Source organism: Xenopus laevis, chromosome 2L (genome assembly GCF_017654675.1).
Source record: "Xenopus laevis strain J_2021 chromosome 2L, Xenopus_laevis_v10.1, whole genome shotgun sequence".
In the NCBI taxonomy this organism is placed as follows: Eukaryota; Metazoa; Chordata; class Amphibia; order Anura; family Pipidae; genus Xenopus; species Xenopus laevis.
The window spans coordinates 174995350-175016754 of record NC_054373.1 but is presented as its reverse complement, the minus strand read 5'-3'; the positions used below and the strand labels follow the sequence as shown (position 1 = coordinate 175016754).

Below are 21405 nucleotides of genomic sequence, written 5' to 3'. Positions count from 1 at the left end.
CCCCAAAAATTGTGATTTGTTAGTATAAAATCGGACTTTTAAACAATCACAAATATTTCGGAATTTATACCCCGTGGATGGAAAAGTCAGAATCAGAAAATCCGGCATCTCAGACCTGTCGAGGTTGCGCATAATTCAATGGGAGAAGTCCCAATGATTTTTATGATATGCGCTGTGTTTCGTGCAATACCCCGAAGGCAAAAAGCATAAGAAATCTGAGTTTTCAGGTGAAAAATCAGAAAAAATCGTGAAAATCATTTTTTTTCCCGCAAAGCATATTTTTGAGAAAATCGAATAATAAATATGTCGAAAAATCAGAAAAAATAGATCAGTGTTTGTGCCTGGAATTGTTGAGATAAATTCGGACTTTGATAAATAACCCCCTAAAAGTCTGTCACCTTCTTTTGAGTATTAATTAGTGGGTCTCTCACTGCTTGGTGGGTGGGTCGGCTCAATTAGAATTAAGTAGCGTAACTCTTGATTGGCCTAAGGTCACGCTGTCTTTAGTGATAAGAAATAGGACTTTTACAGAAAAAGTTGGTGCTTAATAAATGAACCCCCTCTTGTCCATGCTGAGCATATGCAGGAAATCGTGTAAAGAAAATACAGGTATGGGATCCGTTATCCGGAAAACCCCTTATCCAGAAAGCTCTGAAATATGGAAAGGCCATCTCCCATAGATTCCATTATAATCAACGTTTTTAAAAATTATTTTCTTTTTCTGTGTAATAATAAAACAGTAGCTTGTACTTGATCCCAACTAAGATATAATTAATCCTTATTGGAAGCAAAACCAGCCTATTGGGTTTATTTAATATTTACATGATTTTCTAGTAGATTTAAGGTATGAAAATCCAAATTACGGAAAGACCCATTATCCAGAAAGTCCCAGGACCCGAGTAATCTGGATAACAGGTCCCATACCTGTATACCATGCATTACTACCATGAAGGCTTAAACATAATAAAAATAATTAGGGGCAGATTTATTACTTTTGAGTTGGAAGTGTTTTGCACAAAAATTTCAAGTTTTCTAGGTTATTTTTGAGGCAAAAAGATCTATTTTTCTGATAAGAAATTTTTTTTTCGAGATTTATTATACCTCGACCCTGGAAATAGCTTGGATCTGAAAAAACACCATCTAAAACCTGTCACGGTCAATGAAAGAAGCCCCTTGAACCATTTGAAGATGTTAAAGGGATACGGTCATGGGAAAACATGTTTTTTTTTTTTTCAAAATGCATCAGTTAATAGTGCTGAAAATCAATTCTCAAAAGAGCAAACAGATTTTTTTATATTCAGTTTTGAAATCTGACATGAGGCTAGTAATATTGTCCGTTTCCCAGCTGCCCCAGTCATGTGACTTGTGCTTTAGGATGGAACTACTTTTTGACAGGCTGTTATTTCTCCTACTTATACTGAATATAAAAACATCTGTCTGCTCTTTTGAGAAATGGATTTCAGTGCAGAATTCTGCTGGAGCAGCACTATTAACTGATGTGTTTTGAAAAAAACATGCTTTTTTCTGAGGGTTTTGCTCTAAAACTCGATCAATTCCAGTTTTTTCCTGCAGAAAAATCTATCAATTAGAGTTTTTGGGTTGTTAATTAGAAACCATTCGAGTTGTGAGTTCATTCGAGGTCTAAAATAACTAAAATTCATCCCATTATAAGAAACCCCCTTAGGGGCAGATTTAGCAAAATGTGAGTTTAGAACGCAATAAATAAAAACTCATGCACGTTCTAACTCTCACCCATTGATAAATACAATTCTAAAAATGCCATAGAAGGAATAGAACGTGAGTGATTTTTTATTTATTAAGTTCTAAACTCACATTTTGATAAATTAGTGTTGTTTTAGTCGTGGTCATGCCATTAAACACAAGGCGTATAGAAGAAACACGTCTGTCAGTTTAGAAAGTCTCAAATCACAATAAAGTTACTTACCTCTCGAACTTCTTCATCTTCCTCATTTGTGTTAGTCTTTCTTGTCTCTCTGAATTTCCGCACCTAAAAAGTTGCAAGAGTTCTTTAATTGGTATTTAATTGGGTATGTAAAACACACACATCTGCTTGTTTGGCCTACTGAATAAAAAAACAGATAGATAACTTTTTATGTGCTGAATAACAACGTGCTGAATAATGCCGACCCATGTATATGGCCCTCGGGCCACTAATAAAATGACCATGTGAAACTCGGTAAACAGTGGGGGTCGTTTATCAACACTGGGCAAATTTGGCCATGGTCAATAACCCATGGCAACCAATCAGATTGTTGTATTCATTGTTCTACTTGCAGCTAGCTTTAAAAAGCTAATCACGGAATGGTTGCTATGGGTAACTGCCCATGGGCAAATTTGCCCACGGCAGCTCCATTCTTCAGTTTCTGGCAACCCCACGGACACACAGATCTGATCTTTCCACCCCACACACACACACAAATCACTTGGCTTGAACTATTTTGCCAGTGTTTGCAGAAGCTGAAAAAAAGACAAGTCTCATTATAGGTATGGGATCCGTTAACCGGAAACCCGTTACCCAGAAAGCTCCGAATTACGGAAAGGCCATTGAGTACATCTTGATGAAGAGCCTCATTATATGTATGGGATCCATTGAGGGATGCACCGAATCCAGTATTTTGGATTTGACCGACCCCCCAAATCATTTGCGAATCGGCCAAATACCGAACTGGATCCTAATTTGCATATGCAAATTAGGGGTGGGAAGGAGAAAACCTTTTTTTCTTCCTTGTTTTGTGATGTGATTTCCCTCCCCACTCCTAATTTACATATGCAAATTAGGTTTCGGATTTGGTTCGGCCAGGCAGAAGAATTCGGCCGAATTCGAATTCTGCTGAAAAAGGCAGAATACCAAACCAAATCCTGGATTCGGTGCATCCCTACATCCATTAAACCGGGAACCCGTTATCCAGAAAGCTCTGAATTACGGAATTCAGAAGGCCATTGAGTACATCTTAAGAGGAGCCTCATTACATTATCCGGAAACCCGGAAAACCCTGAATTACAAGAGAGGTTGTCTCCATTTTATATAAATATTTAAAAATGATTTCCTTTTTTCTGTAATAATAAAACAGTAGCTTGTACTTGATCCAAACTAAGATATAATTAATCCTTATTGGAGGCAAAACCAGACTATTGGGTTAATTTAATGTTTACATGATTTTCTAGTAGACTTAAGGTATGAAGATCCAAATTACAAAAAGATTCATTACCAGGAAAACTCCAGGTCCCAAGAATTCTGGATAACAGGTCCCATACCTGTATTGATTTAGAGCAGTGGCCCCATATACTTGCACTGGTTTCACCAAAATGGCAAACAAGCTTGTTACAGAAGATAAGCTTAACAGTATGAGAAACAGCCAAGGATGAGAAGTGATAGCAATTAAGGGTTGGCCACCTCAGTCACAAAAGAAGGAAATATATATATTTTCAACAGTCCAAGTGGATTTCTCAATGGATCAAAACATGACTCGATCAATACATTCTGGTGCATCATTCAACTAAAACAACATATAACCCCTTAGATTCCCACAATCCATCTCCACATGCAAGAAATTCAGTAGTTTATATCCCTGCGACATAAAACCCCAGTCCGTTGCTGAGTACCAGCAATCAGGCCAAGGATTAAGGGGCTGACGCCGCAAGAAATCACTGCAGTTATCAGTAGCTGTCAAATCAAAGGATTCAATAGCAGCTGAGGACCCTGCACTAAATATACTTTATCCCTGAGTCATTAACTCAATGGTCAACCTTGTTAAGAATGACGAGCTCTCACCTCTTCATCTATCTTCTCCTCCTCAGCATCGATGTGGCGCTCTTTGAGAAATCTCTGCGTCTTCTCTAGTTGGAATTTCACCAGTTCCTCGAGGGCGTCCTTCTCCTCTTTGTCCACAAACTCCTGAACCGCTTCTCCCATCCCTCTCTCTGTTAGAAGAGACAGCTGAACATTCTGGGTGCATAGAAAAAAAAAACATGAGTTAATAGGATTCATTCTGACTTCAGTTGATCACTAACATAGTAAGTTAGGTTGCAAAAAAGACTCACGTCCATCAAGTTCGACCTCTTAAGTCTGTATATAACCTGCATAGCTGGGGAAAACCCTTGGCAGCCTCTCCAGGAAGGGAAAAAATTCCTTCCTGATTCCAAGATGGCAATGGGACCAGTCCCTGGATCAACTTGTACTATGAGCTATCTCCCATATCCCTGTATTCCCTCACTTGCTAAACACCATAAAACCCCTTCTTAAAGTGGACCTGTCACCTACACATAAAAAGCTGCACAATGAAAGTCCTTTGCAAATTGAAATACATGAAACACAAATTATTTTTTTCATTAAAACATCCAAACCTGTTATAAAGGTATTTAAATATTTGAGCTGTCAATCAAATATGATATGTCCCGCCTCTATGCCTGAGGCATAGAGGTGGGGCAGTCAATAACTTTCATTTTCAATTCAGCACTTCCTACATGTCACTGCACTTCTCATATTGCCCCTTCCCTCCTCAGGCTCTATAATTGTGCAGAGCACTGCGCATGGGCAATGTGTTCCCCATTCTGGTGCATACACAAGATTTTGGGGTGATACAATATTTATCTTAATAACAGTGTCCACAAAATGGCTCCTGCTTGCTGGCTGTGATAGTGTAATTCTACGACTGAAGGAAACAAAATTTAAATAATACATATAGGGGCCCATTTACTTACCATTTAACCTACCGAGATGCAATATTAGCCTATGGGGAAGGTCCCCATAGGCTTCTTGCCAATTTTTTGGTTGAAGAAAAAACATTTGTTCGATGGATTAAATTAACCCTCGATATTCGACCTTATGTAAATCTGCCCCATAATGTAAGTAAAGTTTATTTTGCTCAGCTTACATGATAATAAAGAATTTGGAATTATTTCTTAGGGTGACAGGTCCCCATGAAAGCAATCTAATGTATCAGCCTGTACCACTGATTCAGGGAGAGAATTCCACATCTTCACACCTCTCACTGTAACAAACCCCTTTATGGATTTATTTCTTCTTTATAGTATAGACATGTACAACACCATAAAATGCCTTAGTGCTCAACACCCTGATCACAGTATTACACTTTATGACATTGACAAATGTCCGGTACACACCCTAGACTGAAATCATCCAGCCCAATAATGTTCGTCTGTTAGGAATTTGTCAAAAGGGGCAGACAAATATCATGGATGGGAAATTTGTGCTCACACACAGCTGCACCTCGTGGATCGGATGAATTTTAATTAGATCTGAAGCCCGACGCGGTCTTAGACAATGGTCCTATTAAAAATCAGCAAGCTGAGCAATTTTGCTAATTGTTGCCCTTGCTGATTATTCAACAAATTCTTGTGAAAAAATAAAGTAAGAAGGTGCAGACCATTAAAATAAGATATAAGGTGCTAATCCATAGGGGACTCCCCATGAGGGTCGCCAAACATATACAAAAAGACAAGGACTGATTGCACACTCAAATTTCAAAAAAGCAAATAATATTTATTACAAAAAAAAAAAAATTACAAAAATAGGTGAGCCCAACGCGTTTCGACCATAGTGGTCTTCTTCAGGAGCACAAATAATAAATAATCAAAAAGAAAAAGGCAGAATGAGTCTTACTGTCCAAGTAGGTTTTATACCCATGGATGTTTCATGTCCTCAATGGCGAGTCTAGGGCATATGATGTCATTTCCGCTTCCTCCGATCTCGAAGGGGCGGAAAGATGCCCTCGGGCATATGCGTTCCAACATAATTGTAATCCAAGAATACTTCAAATTCTTGAGGATCATTTCTCAGTAGCCATACTAACTGACCATAATGTTGGGTCAGTTCAGCATTTTTATAATTAGCAATAAGAATGATGGAAACTGCTTCCATAATTCAATAGTTATATAGTAATAATAAAGTCCCTGTGTCCGTGGGATTGCGCTACTGCGCATGTGTGGGATGCAGATTAGACGTATCTTGATTGGCTGTGGCGCACAGTCATGCAGATGAGCCACATGTCTATTGGCCACGAGGCAGACTCGTGCAGCTTCTGAAAAGCTTTCCGTTAGTTACAGGGCGGGGTTTCTAGGCTTCTTTTCCGCATGGTTTCAGCATGTGATTGGTCGAGAGGCGGGCGCTTGCGGCTTTCGAGAGCTGTGATTGGTGTTCTTTTTGCTCCGGGCCCTGTGCTCAGATTGCGGGTTTTCAATCAGCACTTAGCCGGCCGATTAGTGACATGCTGAGCTCCGGAGGTGACCGAGGGCGACTCCGACATTTACTGCGGTCAAGTGTGGCTGGGCTTTGTGAACTGAAGCTACTGAGAGATACAGTAGACAGGAGGTCCGTGTCCGGAGAGCGCTACGAGGTGGAGAGATAAATGCTATATAGAGACGTACTCTATCAGTCCGAATCACTTTCATTGTTCAGTGCCAGTAAATGAAGCGAATGTGGTCAATCCGAAATGCAGCTCTGCATAGTAACATCCCATGTGAGACATACACTGGCAGTCATGCACAATGTGCAGAATGGATAATAACTAGGCTGTTCTACTGGGGCCTGCCTCATACACTATGGAATGTTTGACAAACCTCTCATACCCGTACTGTGAACTACCTTAACATCCCCATGTTATCCTATATAATAAAGTTGAAGTGTCTCTGCGTCCAGTCCCTGTGTCCGTGGGATTGCGCTACTGCGCATGTGCCCCACGGACCGTCTCTGGCGAATTTTTTTTAGACTAGAACAATTCTGTTTTTATAGATGTTTGACTACATATGTTCTAGCGCCGTTAATTTAACGGGCTTAATGTCTAGTATAGTAATATCTGCACAAGAAATAAGTGCCAGCTTTCAGGTAATGATGGAAAACTGATTTACCTTCTCTGCTGTTTTAAAGTATTCTTTCACCAGGTCTTCCACCCTTAGCGTTGTGCCCTCCAACAGAGGCTTGCTGTCAATTTTCCCAAAATTAATTGTGATACTGTCTGTAATTAAGAACACAAAACTTTATGGCATTTTAGTCATGTATGTTTTACGGTTTAAATACAGGTATGGGATTCATTATCCAGAAACCCATTATCTAGAATGCTCCGAATTACGGGAAGGCCATCTCCCATAGACTATTTTAATTAAAGGCTAATAGTGATGCTTAGATATCAAAAAAGGCAAACAGCTAGCTTCTAAAAAAACCAAATGAATACATTCCTGGTGAAGGATGAACATGGTGATCATAGAACAGTTAAGACAGCGTGTCTGTTTTCACTACTTCTATTCTGTTATTACTGGAGCCCTTGGTTCTGAGTATGGTTACAATATTATCTGGCCCAGCCCCAGCCTAGCCTGATGTTAGAGGCTTGCCGACTGTACTTATATCTGCATATGTCAATTAAATGTGGTATTTGGCCAAATCTTTTTTCAATCGCGGTATTTGTATTTGGCCAAGCATACAAATAACAAAAGTACAAATAACAGGTTTCATGCCTCCATTGTTGATCTGCAAAGGATGTACCTTTCCCAGTATTTTACACAATAGATTTTAACAAACTGGATGTGTCTCATTTATTATAATTTAGAAGTTGTAATGACCTTATGTTGCAAAAATAATAATAATGCCTTTGAGAAAAGGAGACAAAGAATTCCAGCCATAAAGATCAACCTTGATACTGAGTTTAACATGATTATTGGAAATTCGGCCCAGTCCAAAGCCTAAAAGGGTAACATTTACAGTGGTTTGAGTTTTAGCACATTCATTTCCAATTGTCTCCTAAAAAAAGATTAAAGTTAAAGCCAGCGGATTAAAGATGCCCATAAACGTGCAGATTTTACCTTTGTAAAAAAATGAAGCAGGAAGGGATGGGACCTTTAATATCAGAGGGGGTTAGCTGGCTGATGAAAACTAAAAATAAAAGCTGAAAGCTTTTCGAATGGTTAATAAAGGATAAGATACTGGACTTCATAGCAAATCATAATATTATGAGTTTGTGCCAGCATGGTTTTATGCGTAATAAATCTTCCCAGACTAGTTTAATTTATTTTTATGAGAAGGTACAGTATACAGGGACCTTGATTCTGTGATGGCAGTGGATGTGATTTACTCAGACTTTGCTAAAGTATTTGATGCAGTGTCACACAGAAGGTTACTGGTTAAATTAAGGAATGTTGGCCTGGAACATAGTATTTGTACCTGGATAGAGAACTGGCTAAAAGATAGACTACAAAGAGTGGTGGTAAATGGAACATTTTCTAATTGGACCAGTGTTGTTAGTGGAGTACCGCAGGGCTCTGTACTAGGTCCCTTGCTTTTCAACTTGTTTATTAATGACCTGGAGGGGGGCATTGAAAATACTGTTTCTATTTTTGCAGATGATACTAAATTGTGCAGAACTATAGGTTCCATGCAGGATGCTGCCACTTTGCACAGTGATTTGTCTAAGTTGGGAAACTGGGCAGAAAACTGGAAAATGAGGTTCAATGTTGATAAATGCAGGTTATGCACTTTGGCAAAAATAATATAAATGCAAGTTATACACTAAATGGCAGTGTGTTGGGAGTTTCCTTAAATGAGAAGGATCTAGGGGTTTTTGTAGATAACAACAAGTTGTCTAATTCTGGGCAGTGTCATTCTGTGGCTACAGAATGAAAAAAGGCAACTCAACTCAAGGGATGAAAACATAATTATGTCTCTTTATAGGTCCCTGGTGAGGCCTCATCTGGAGTATGCAGTGCAGTTTTGGACTCCAGTCCTTAAGAGGGATATAAATGAGCTGGAGAGAGTGCAGAGACTAAGTGCAACTAAACTGGTTAGAGGGAGGGAAGACTTAAATTATAAGGAGAGACTATCAAGATTGAGGTTGTTTTCTCTGGAAAAAAGGCGCATGCGAGGGGACATGATTACACTTTACAAGTACAGGACATTATAGACAAATAGCAGGGGACCTTTTTACCCATAAAGTGGATCACCATACCAGAGGCCACCCCTTTAGACTAGAAGAAAAGAACTTTCATTTGAAGCAACGTAGGGGGTTCTTCACAGTCAGGACAGTGATGTTGTGGAATGCACTGCCGGGTGATGTTGTGATGCTGATTCAGTTAATGACTATAAGAGGGACTTGGATGATTTCTTGGACAGACATAATATCAAAGGCTATTGTGATACTAGTTACTATAGATATGGGTATACTGTATATAATTTATGTAAAAGTAGGGAGGGGTGTGTATATGGATGCTGGGTTTTCATTTGGAGGGGTTGAACTTGATGGACTTTGTCTTTTTTCAACCTGATTTAACTATGTAACTAACTATGTAACCTGTCTTATTGACTAAACGGCTGTCACGAAAAATGTTGAGGACGATCCACACGCGGTCCGAAACTCGTACGACTTTATCTTTGCGTTTAATGCCAGCTTTACAGAGGAGAAAAAATGGATACCTGATACATTGATTTAAAAGGGTGGTTCACATTTAAGTTAATTTTTATTTATGTTATAGAATGGCTAACTCTAAGCAACTTTTCAGTTGGTCTTATTTTTTTTCTTTTTCTTATAACTTTTTAATTATTTGCCTTCTTTTTCTGACTCTTTGCAGCTTTCAAATGGGGGGTCATTGACATACTCTAAAAAACAAATGCCCTGTAAGGCTACACGTGTATTGTTATTGCTACTTTTTATTGTTCATCTTTCTATTCAGGGCTAGTGATGGGTGAAAATGTGTCGGCGTCCAAAAAAAATGGACGCCGGCGTCCATTTTTTTTTGATGCCGGCGAATTTTCACCAGAGAATTTTTGCACCCGTTTCGCGAATTTATACTCAGAATATCAACATCTACATCATACTACAAATTCATTTAAAGGTGAACATCCCCTTTTAGAGTCAGAGTCTAAGAATAAAAAAAAATGATAAACTGATTTTACTTCTGACTGCAATTATATTTATAAACAACTTTCAACCCATTTAAATGAATGCATATTGGAAAGTTGCTAGAATTATATTTTCTTTCATTATGGAAAAAAACTGACTAAACAGAGACAAAACAGATAAAACCTATGGAATACAGCCACGAGTATGTACCTTTCTTGTCCTTTTGCTCTTTATGTCTGAAGAAGTGGATAATGTCCTTGGGGTTGGCAGTCCGATCAACGAATTTCTGACTGAACCTAAGAGTGTTGAAAGGCTCAAAACCACCTGTGTAATCTACCTGAAAAGGGGCGAGAAAAAAAGGACAAATGAAAATAATGAATATAATGGGGATGGCAGAATAGATGGTTAGATAAAGAATTTCTACCTGGAGGACATAGAAAACTAATCACACATCCAGCACTGGTCTGTGCAGCCCATCGGCATAAAAAAATTGCAAGTAACTGTTGACAAGTTGACTTTGTCTATATAAATATGATATTTGTAATACTGGCCAGTAAAATGGCCTTAAAGGATAAGTAAACCGTTACATACACTATATGTGCTATATATATATATATATATATATATATATATATATATATATATACACATATATATACATACATATAAAAAATTAGAAACTTTTCTCACATCTTTCCTAACCATCAAGGGGTAACTTTGTGTGTGTGTGGTCTTTTAACTATGGTGTGGGGTCGGCGGGTCCCAGAAAATATTGTTCTACAGGGCCCGGTGATTTCTAATGGCGGCACTGTGTATGTATATAATATATACATTCACATCTTGTACCATTGCAAAGTGCACAACATAAACTACAGAAGCTATTGCCGCAGACACAGCAGGTAAGTACATCAGCCTTAAGGGGTGCAACTGGCTCTGGAACTTGTATCTGGGGCAATGATCAGACCCCTACAGTGTTAAATCTTTCATAATCTATCACCCCAGTGAAGCTAGTCATTGATGGGGTGGTTCACCTTTATTGTTTACTTTTAATATGTTATAGAATGGCAATTATAAGCAACTTTTCAATTGGTCTTCATTATTTACTTGTTATTGTTTTTAATTATTTTCCATCTTCTTCTGACTCTTTTCAGCTTTCAAATTAGGGTCACTGACCCCATCTAAAAACCCTGTAAGGCTACAAATGTATTGTTCTTGCTTATATTACTCATCTTTCTATTCAGACCTCTCCTTTTCATATTCTAGTCTCTAATTCAAATCAATGCATGGTTGCTAGGGTCATTTGGATAACTGAAATTGCAAAGTGGAGAGCTGCTGAATAAAAAGCTAAAAAATAAAAAAGCAAAATCTGCAAATAATGAAAAATGATTTTGTCACTCTCTACATCATACTATTTAAAGGTGGACAACCCCTTTAAGATTCTTTTTGAAAAACACACAAAGTCAATGAACCTTATTAGCATGTTTTTACCCTCAATTTGATATAACAGAGCTGAACTAGACAAAATGAGAAAAGTAAATTTTGCCAAAGAGTCTCTTTATTAGTATTGATTGGTCTGATGTTTCGGTTATGATCAGGCACAAAGGAAGAGGAAGAAGTACTGGCTATGCACAGTTTGCAGCACATTCTCGCTGGGAAAGCTATAGATATGTCAGCATCTGGGTCAGTTTGAAGCATTTAAATGCTACGTCTGGTCCCTTAAGGCATCCTCATGTTGCTGAGCTGTCACTTTGTGTTTGGAAGCTCAGTATATATATCTAAGGCCAAAAGAAAATACATCCACTTTCCTTAAAGCTAGCAAGCAACCGAGTCAGAGTCTACTTGCAGTTGGATAATTTATACGGAAACCAGTTATCCAGAAAGCTCCGAATTATCGAAAGTACAACTCCCATAGACTCCATTTTATCCAAATAATCCAAATTTTTAAAAATTATTTCCTTTTTCTGTGTAATAATAAAACAGTAGCTTGTACTTGATCCCAACTAAGATATAATTAATCCTTATTGGAAGCAAAACGAGCCTATTGGGTTTATTTAATGTTTACATGATTAAATAATAGACTTTAGTAGACTCTGGAAAGACCCATTTTCCAGAAAACACCAGGTCCCCGAGCATTCTGGATAACAGGTGCCATACCAGTACAGGGTATGAGTCCGCAGTCATTATCAGGGTATAAGGCTCAGCTAATTGCAACTGGTAAATCACAATGGAATCATCAGTTCACATCATTTACAATAATGTGAGATGGAAAGGAGCAGAGATCTTGGGAGAGATTTTGTGTTGGAGACAGTGGTGTGTTTTGCTTTTCCGTTTCATGCCCTAGGATATCCAATGCATAAAAACAAAAGGGATGCTAAGGGTGAAAAATAGTCTTCAACTTAAAGACATATATTTAAAATTATTTGATACCAGTCATGGATTGAGAAGGTGATACATATTATTTTAAATAATTTTAAATGACTAAAACAAGGTTACACCTAAATCAAGATGATGCTTACAGTATATCAAATGCTAAATGTTTAGGAATGTTATAGCCCCCACCCTTCCCAGCTATAGTCAGGTGATCCCACTGGTGTCTAATAAAAGGGCAGCCAAGTTTGGGAGGTTTACTTTGAGCAGCTAGTAAGTTGCAGGTAAAACTTAGTCCCTTTGTAAAATGTATAATTAAGCAATTGAATTCTTAATGAATCAGGTGAAAATTGAGCGTAGGACTGGCCAGATATGGGATGACTTTGACGTAGTTGGCCAGCTTAAATATATTGCAATATATGGACAAACAATCCCTGTTTTTTTTAAAGGGTAAGGCATTTTTCTGTAGCAGTATTCATAAAATGTCTCGGTCTTAAATATATTGATAATGGGTTGAGTGCAGAGGACTCTTGTATTTGTCTGTATGTATTTTGTGGTCAGAGTCTCATTGCACCCCCGCCTAATGGTGTTAAAAATTAGTGGTGAGCACAACGTTTCCTTCTTTGTAAATGTTATAGGAAACCCATAAACATTCCCCAAAATTTCTATACTAACCATTAGGTCATATGATAATACAATTAAAGGAACAAAGTTTGCTCAGTATTGATGTGCGGCTGGATCAAGTTGCACATTTTTTTCAGAAAACTTTCTGGATAGAAAACGTAGCACTTATGCAATGTAGTGATATGGGGTGGTCATGTAATAGGGATAAGCTGAATCCGCTTTTTGGGAATCAGATGAATACTCAATCTTACACAAAGAATTTTGTCGAATTTTCATTTGTATACGCAAATTACTGAACCTACATAATTTTAATGATTTGGATTTAGCTGGCCAGGCACTTTTCCTTCTGAAAAAGGCTTAGATTTGGTTGAGTCCCAAACCGGATACGGTGCATCCATATAATGTATTGATGATTAGAGTTTCATAACTGATCGAAGAGTTAAGCAATGCACTCTTAAAAGGCAAGACATTCTTCTTCTGTCTTTTTGGCAATCTCAGGTATGTATCTTTCTGTAATCCTGTGGTTTGTGAGTACAGGTATAGGATCCGGTATCCAGAAACCCGTTATCCAAAAAGCTCTGAATTACGAAAAGGCCATCTCCCATAGACTCCATTATAATCAAATAATTTAGATTTTAAAAAAAGATTTCCTTTTTCCTTGAAGGAATGAAACAGTCCCTTGTACATCTTCCCAACTAATATATGATTAATCCTTATAGAATGCAAAACAATTCTATTGGGTTTAATTAATGTTTCAGTAGACAAGGTATGGAGATCCAAATTACAGAAAGATCCCTAATCCAGAAAACCCCAGGTCCCGAGCATTCTGGATAACATGTCCCATAACTGTAAAATTTACATCACCATGTTTACCCCCTGCATTCATCAACATGTTTAGGCAACTACAGGTGCACCCATTTTGACTAAAATCACCTCCTATTTATTCTGATAGGCCCTGCAGCCTATGAGAGCTTCACATCATTTACACCAAGCTCAGCATGAAGGATATTTTAATCTCCAGCACAGGAAGAGGCTTGGAAGCCAACATCCGAAGGTAAACCTAGCCCGAGGGAAGCACTAATAAAATCACGTTCCATATCTTTGGTAGTAGGAAGTGCAGTCCAATTATAACTCTCAGTTACCCTGGAAGCTGATGTTGAGCTGCTGGTTGTATAACCCTTTTTACAGATAAGACTAAATCACTTGTCCTTGCTCCTGCAATTTCAACCAGAAGTTGCTCAGATCCTCAGTTATTGTCCAGAATCCTCAAGTCGGCTATAGCGTGACATTCAATGGGAATGGAGCAGGCATTTACTGGAAACGTTGGGTGTATCTGTATTCTACATTTACATCTTGACCAACACAACTATCGACTTGGCCACACACACATTATAGAAAGTCATTGATGGTCAGGGCCCCCTTATAAGTTAAAATAAAAAAACAATGGTGACAGGGCTACCCACAAAAGTTTTTAAAAAAACATTTTTAAAAAATACGCCCTCAAACGTTTTTTTAAAAAAAAACATTGATGGCCCCCCCTTATGAGTTAAAAAGAATCATTGGGGCCCCAGAAAATATTTTTTAAAAAAAACATTGGTGGCCAGGGGCCTATGGAGTATTAAAATAATACATTGGTGGACAGGGGTTTAATAAAATTAAAACAAAACACATCGGTGTTCAGTAGAACTCGTGTCTTTAGCTTTGGCTCCATTTGTAGCTTCGGGGCTTCAACTTCAGCTTCTTTAATGGCTTCGGGTCTTTTTGAGGCTGAAGGACTTCAACTTAGCTCCTCTCGTGGCTTTGGGTCTTTTCACGGCTTCAGACTTCAACTTCGGCTCCTTTCGTGACTTCTAGTATTTTCGCGTCTTCAGGACTTCAACTTCGGCTCCTTTCGTGGCTTTGGGTCTTTTAGCGGCTTCAGACTTCAACTTCGGCTCCTTTCGTGGCTTTTGGTCTTTTCACGGCTTAAGGACGTCAACTTCAGCTCCCTTCATGGCTTTGGGTCTTTCCGTGGCTTCAGGACTTCAACTTCAGGTGTTTCCGGGGCATTGGGTCTTTTCACAGCTTCAGGACTTCAACTTCAGCTCCTTTCGTGGCTTTGGTCTTTTCACAGCTTCAGGACTTCAACTTCACTCCTTTCGTGGCTTTGGATCTTTTCACGGCTTCAGGACTTCAACTTTGGCTCTTTTCTTGGCTTGGGGTCTTTTCGCGGCTTCAACTTTGGCTCCTTTTGTGGCTTTGCGGCCTTTCCCCGGCTTCAGAACTTCAACTTTGGGTCTTTTCGTGGGTTCCGCTCTTTAGTGGTTCGGCACGACTTCAACGCTGTCAAGGGGACCCGGCTATTTCGAAAAGTGGAGCACAACCGGGCCCCCTTTAGGCCTGGTACAACAGTACCTATTTATCATGCTGTGTAAAAAATTGAGTGGTGATGTTGCCACAGCAACCAATCAGCAATTAGATTTAAGTTAGAAACAAAAGCAAAAATCTGACCTGATCTGTACTTTGGCGTGGGTCTCATCAATAGAACCAATTATGTACCTGACTATTTTGGGCTTCATAAATAGTACCAATTATGTACCTTGACTATTTTTGGGCTTCATCAATAGTACCAATTATGTACCTGACTATTTTTGGGCTTCATCAATAGTACCAATTATGTACCTGACTATTTTTGGGCTTCATCAATAGTACCAATTATGTACCTGACTATTTTTGGGCTTCATCAATAGTACCAATTATGTACCTGACTATTTCGGGCTTCATAAATAGTAGTAATTATGAGGCATATGTGTAATAAAAAAAAAAAAAGAACAGAAAATGTTCTCTGTGTAATATGAATAATCCTTGTATGCCTGTTTCAACCAAAGATAAAATTAATAATGAATTAATAATTCCAAAAAGATTCTTTGTTTAACATTTCTAACTAATTAAAAATGGACGTAGCGCAGTCTTACTCGCAGTCTTATCAATGGTTTATCTGGCTGCCGCGGATTTCCCAGGCGTTCCCTCTCAGCAGTGTCGAGCATTGCTTCTACCTGGAAGAGATAAATTAATTATTGAATGAACACTGGTTCTTTAGTCAGAGATTCAAAGGATATGCTACCTCTCATTATTTTACAACTAAATTATTTAGAGTTGCATTTGCCCGTAGTGAATTTCATGCCTGAAGCGCCAGTTCTTTAAAGGAGAAGGAAAGGCTAAAATGAATTAAGCTTTATCAGAAAGGTCTATAAATACACCAGTAAACCCTCAAAGTAATGCTGCTCTGAGTCCTCAAAAGAATCACATCATTTATTTCCTTCTATTGTGTACACATGGGCTTCGTATTAGACTTACTGTTTTCAGAATAAACCTCCATGGCAGGGCTTGAGCATGCTCAGTTTGATCCTCTTTAACTCCTCCCTCCCCCCTCCCTGCTGTAATCTGAGCCCAGAGCTATGAGTGAGCAGGGAGAGACTCAGGCAAGAAGTGATGTCACAGCAAGCTAATATGGCAGCTGTTATCCTAAACAAACAGAGAGCTTCTAGAGCTGTTTACTAAGGTTTGGTAAAGCATTCTACAGTGTTATAGCTTGCAATATTGTGGCTAATCTATTGGCAATAAACTGCTTCTGCTTTCGTTTTGCACAACCTGGATCACAGATAGAACCAATAACACATTCGGTTCATGGCATAATTGATTTAGTTATGTTTGAAGCCAAACTGGCAAATAAATTATTATACAGAAATATTGTGCCTATATAGTATAAAATATATAATCCTACCAACAATGTAACAGTTGAAAAAGAGATTTACAAGGTGGGAGGAAAATGTACCTTCTCAATGCAAAAGGTCTCTATCTCTTGTGTTACTCTAGGATTGTCTGGGTTGAATATATCAGGGTAGTCACTTAAGACAAGGTCTTCAATGAAGAACTGGCGGACTGTCTGCAGGGGAATCTTCTGCATGTTCATTTTTTTCCCTTTAATTCGCAATAAACCCACATGCCTATGAAAGAAACACAGGTGTAGAGCAAACCAGCATTGGGGCCACAGAGGAACTCAAGACATTCTTTATGGCTCAAATGAAAAGGAAATAAGCCAAGGGAGAAATGAGAAATAAAGCCTAGAAAGAAAATGGCTAGAAATGCTGCACAGTGGAACCCCATTGTTAGGTACCTGCGTTGTATGTTTTCCCGGGTGTGGAATCTTTCCCTACATTTTATGTATTCCCAGATTTTTATGCAGTCCCTGGGAAAACTCAAAAGCAGGGTTATCGTATATATTATATACTGAGCTTACTGTACCCTCAATTTCGAAGTGTAAAAAACTTTGAAATTCGACCATCGAATTGCATTACTTCGATATTCGAAGTCAAAGGTTTTTTTATCGAATTTTGCCATATTCAGACGAAGTAAAATTGTTTGATCGTACGATTTAATTGATCGATCTACCGATTTTACTTCGACTTCTAAAAACGTAGCCAAATGTTGGCTATAGGTTCTAGGAGGTCCCTATAGGCTAACATAGCAATTCGGCAGGTTTAAAGAGATCCTGTCATGGGAAAACATGTTTTTTTCAAAACGCATCAGTTAATAGTGCTACTCCAGCAGAATTCTGCACTGAAATACATTTCTCAAAAGAGCAAACAGATTTTTTTATATTCAATTTTGAAATCTGACATGGGGCTAGACATTTTGTCAATTTCCCAGCTGCCCCCAGTCATGTGACTTATGCCTGCACTTTAGGAGAGAAATGCTTTCTGGCAGGCTGCTGTTTTTCCTTCTCAATGTAACTGAATGTGTCTCAGTGGGACATGGGTTTTTACTATTGAGTGCTGTTCTTAAGGTGGCCATACACGGGCAGATAAAGCTGCCGATATCGGTCGTTTGGACCGATTTGACAGCTTATCTGCCCGTGTATGGGGGCTTCCGACGGGTCTTCCCGATCAATATCTGGCCACGATATCGATCGGGAAGGTTGGATTTTTAACCGACCGACCCATCGGAGCCCCTTGGCGCATCGTAATTCGATCGTTCGGCCATACGTTCGAATTACCCCCGATAAAGTCATGCTGTTTAGTGGTATATCGGGGAAAGATCCGCTCGTTTGGCGATGTCGCCAAACGAGCGGATCTTTGAGTCTATGGCCACCTTTAGATCTACCAGGCAGCTGTTATCTTGTGTTAGGGAGCTGCTATCTGGTTACCTTCCCATTGTTCTTTTGTTTGGCTGCTGGGGGGGGGGGGAGGATGGGGGATGATATCACTCCAACTTGCAGTACAGCAGTAAAGAGTGATTGAAGTTTATCAGAGCACAAGTCACATGACTTGGGGCAGCTGGGAAATTGACAATATGTCTAGCCCCATGTCAGATTTCAAAATTGAATATAAAAAAATCTGTTTGCTCTTTTGAGAAATGAATTTCACTGCAGAATTCTGCTGGAGCAGCACTACTAACTGATTCATTTTGGAGAAAAACTTTTGTAAAAAATTACTTCAAAATTCGAAGTTTTTAAATTCCAAATTCACTTCCACCCTTAGTAAATGTGCCCCTTTGTGTAAATATTTTTTTATCATATCAATGTTTATATTGACATTCAATAAATATACTGTATAGTTATTGCATTCATGTTTATAACGTATGGGTACTACCATAACAGGTATTCTACAATATGGAAAGGCTTCGTATACAGCATTATAAAAGAGCCTAGAAGCACTTGAACAGTTTCAAAGCCAGGCAGCTCATTGAAAACTGCCTTTAGTAAAATAACTGACTTATGTGAGGACCTGCAAGCCTACACAAAAGGGAGATAAAAGGATTACTGCTACACTCGACATTTAGAGAGTTAGGTCAAGAATTATATTACTAAAGGGATACTGTCATGGGAAATTTTTTTTTGTTTTAAAAAAAACAAAACACATCAGTTAATAGTGCTGCTCCAGCAGACTTCTGCACTGAAATCCATTTCTCAAAAGAACAAACAGGTTTTTTTATATTTAATTTTGAAATCTAACATGGGGCTAGACATATTGTCAGTTACCCAGGTCGTCCAGTCATGTGGCTTGTGCTCTGATAAACTTCAATCACTCTTTACTGCTGTACTGCAAGTTCGAGTGATATCTCCTCCCTCCCCAGCAGGCTAACAACAGAAAAATAGGAAGGTAACCAGATAGCAGCTCCCTGACAAGATAACAGCTGCCTGGTAGATCTAAGAACAACACTCAATAGTAAAAATCCAGGTCCCACTGCGACACATTCAGTTATATTGCGTAGGAGAAACAACAGCCTGTCAGAAAGAAGTTCCATCCTAAAGTGCTGGCTCTTTCTGAAAGCACATGACCAGGCAAAATGACCTGAGATGCACATACACACCAATATTACAATTAAAAAAAATACACTTGCTGGTTCAGGAATGAAATTTTATATTGCAGAGTGAAATATTTGTAAACGGTGTAATTTAGAAATAAAAACTACATCATAAAAATCATGACAGAATCCCTTTAAGAATTGACATTTACAACCTAGTAGTCCTTTTTTGAAATTAAAGAGAGCATTAGACCCAAACTTACTTTTTTTCTGCCTCCCCTGGAGAAAGGGATGTGGCCACCGAACTTCCAGGCTGGGACACGTAGAAGAGTTGCTGTTCATTCCTTGTTGGCGCGATTTTGCACTCATGCTCGTGACCCCAAATAACCAAATCCAAAAACTCATCTAAAAACTGTTCCGGGATGTAATTTGTTGGGCCATGTTTACTCCTAGTACAAGATAAAGGTATAGTTCATGGTACTCAAAAAAATATTACTCCCCACATCTATCAATACCAAAAACAAAATGGTGATCTCAAAAGAACAATATTTTTACTGAAGTCTAGCTGAGCATCATCAATGGGACCTCAGCTGAGATTTGAGGATAATACCTATTTGCTCTTATAGATACCCCTGAAAATTCAACTAGATCGTCAAGTTACAATGAGATTTGGAGGTAAAATCTTATTCGGCCCTTTAAATATTCTTGGAACCATGAATATGTGGCTGATATGTCAATTCATTTCAATATCTGTAATCTTGGTATAAAGCAAGGAGGGACCTTAAACTGTTCCGGGATGTAATCTGTTGGGCCATGTTTGCTCCTAGTACACACACATCTGTCAATACCAATGGTATAAGCGAGGAGGACCTTAAACGGTTGGTCCTCCAATTGGGCTTGAACCAAGCAAAAAATTTACAATTATTTCTTAGGGTTTGTGAGAAAGAAGGCATTCAGTGTGAAGTGCAGTGTAAGTTAGGTTTGACTTACCCAAAAAGAAGAGGGGTCCAGGTGCTCAAGCCCCAGACACTCAGCTGAGGGAGGCAAATAATGCAAATCAATAGTTGAAGGGCTGGCACATACCGGACCACACTCCGTAAGTAGATGTAGTAAAAAAGTATTTATTTAAGCAAAAAACATTACAAAAAGGCCTAACGAGTTTCGTGCCTTAGGGGCACTAAGTTGTAGCCTATGACTAAGTGCCCCTAAGGCACGAAACGCGTTAGGCCTTTTTCGTGATGTTTTTGCTTACATAAATACTTTTTTACTACATCTACCTACGGAGTGTGGTCCTGTATGTGCCAGCCCTTCAACTATTGATTTGCATTATTTCTTAGGGTGTCAGGTTCCCTTTAAAGCCCCAACATATTCTACTGTTGAACTAAAACAAAGTCGTGTGCTTCCAGATCAAGCATTATACACATAAAAAAAGACAGAAAACAAATAACCCCTGATCTCCTGCTTCTTCGCCCACCCCCAGAGCCCACTTCTCATCTATTCCAATACAATTTTATTGAGCTGCAGAAATTGCTGGCACTCTTTAATTAATCATAATAAGATGATGATAAAACAATATACACCTGTGAATGTATGTATACAAGTAATTTTTATTGTAGGCATTAGTTGCCCCCTAAAAGAGACAAATGAGGCTAAATTGAATGCTGTAGTATTTCCATTTCCATTTCCAGTGCTTCGGTGTCTTGTAAAATTTAAGACGAGAGATATTAACTGCCTGTGGGGAATCAATTAACACGTTCTCGTTATTTCCTGCTGAGTCTTCTAGCAGACTGCTGCATAGCAAGAAACAAGCTGGAGGTGAGCGTGTCCCCTTCCTTTGGTTCTACAAACCAGTCAGTTCCCTGCTGCAAAAAGTCCACAGTCTCTCAAGTGAGCGACACCCATAATTACAAAAACCAAGGTGCAAGACTCAGCCACTGGAGTTTGAAACACTAACACTGGTTTTGATGTATCTTCCAAATAGAGAGATAAAAGGAGCAAAAAAAATGCCTTTCCACAATGCAATGAATGCAGTAAAAACAAACCTTCTTATAATAAACTTAAATTCTTAAAACCAAACATTCGGTTGCACTGATTGAAATCCAAGCGTGGGACAGTTTCGATCTTGTTAGATCTCATCAGTGCCAAGATATTGTTTCTGGAGTGTAGGAATTGGACAGTAACCAAACATAGGGTATAACCCTGTTTTGAAGGATAAGGGGGTTATTTATTAAAATTCAAATGTTAAAATCTCGAAAGGTTTCAT

At 38.7% G+C, this 21405-nt stretch overlaps 1 protein-coding gene across 2 annotated transcripts in view; it reads right to left on the bottom strand.

Annotated features, from left to right (window-relative positions):
- Positions 1–21405, bottom strand: part of mre11.L (MRE11 homolog, double strand break repair nuclease L homeolog) — a 98656-nt gene that overhangs the window by 47516 nt on the left and 29735 nt on the right. For both annotated transcript variants that reach the window (NM_001087506.1, XM_018244846.2), the window contains 7 exon segments: positions 1946–2008; positions 3794–3967; positions 6889–6995; positions 10077–10203; positions 15812–15892; positions 16672–16843; positions 19406–19591. In NM_001087506.1, the coding sequence (NP_001080975.1) occupies positions 1946–2008; positions 3794–3967; positions 6889–6995; positions 10077–10203; positions 15812–15892; positions 16672–16843; positions 19406–19591 (910 nt within the window).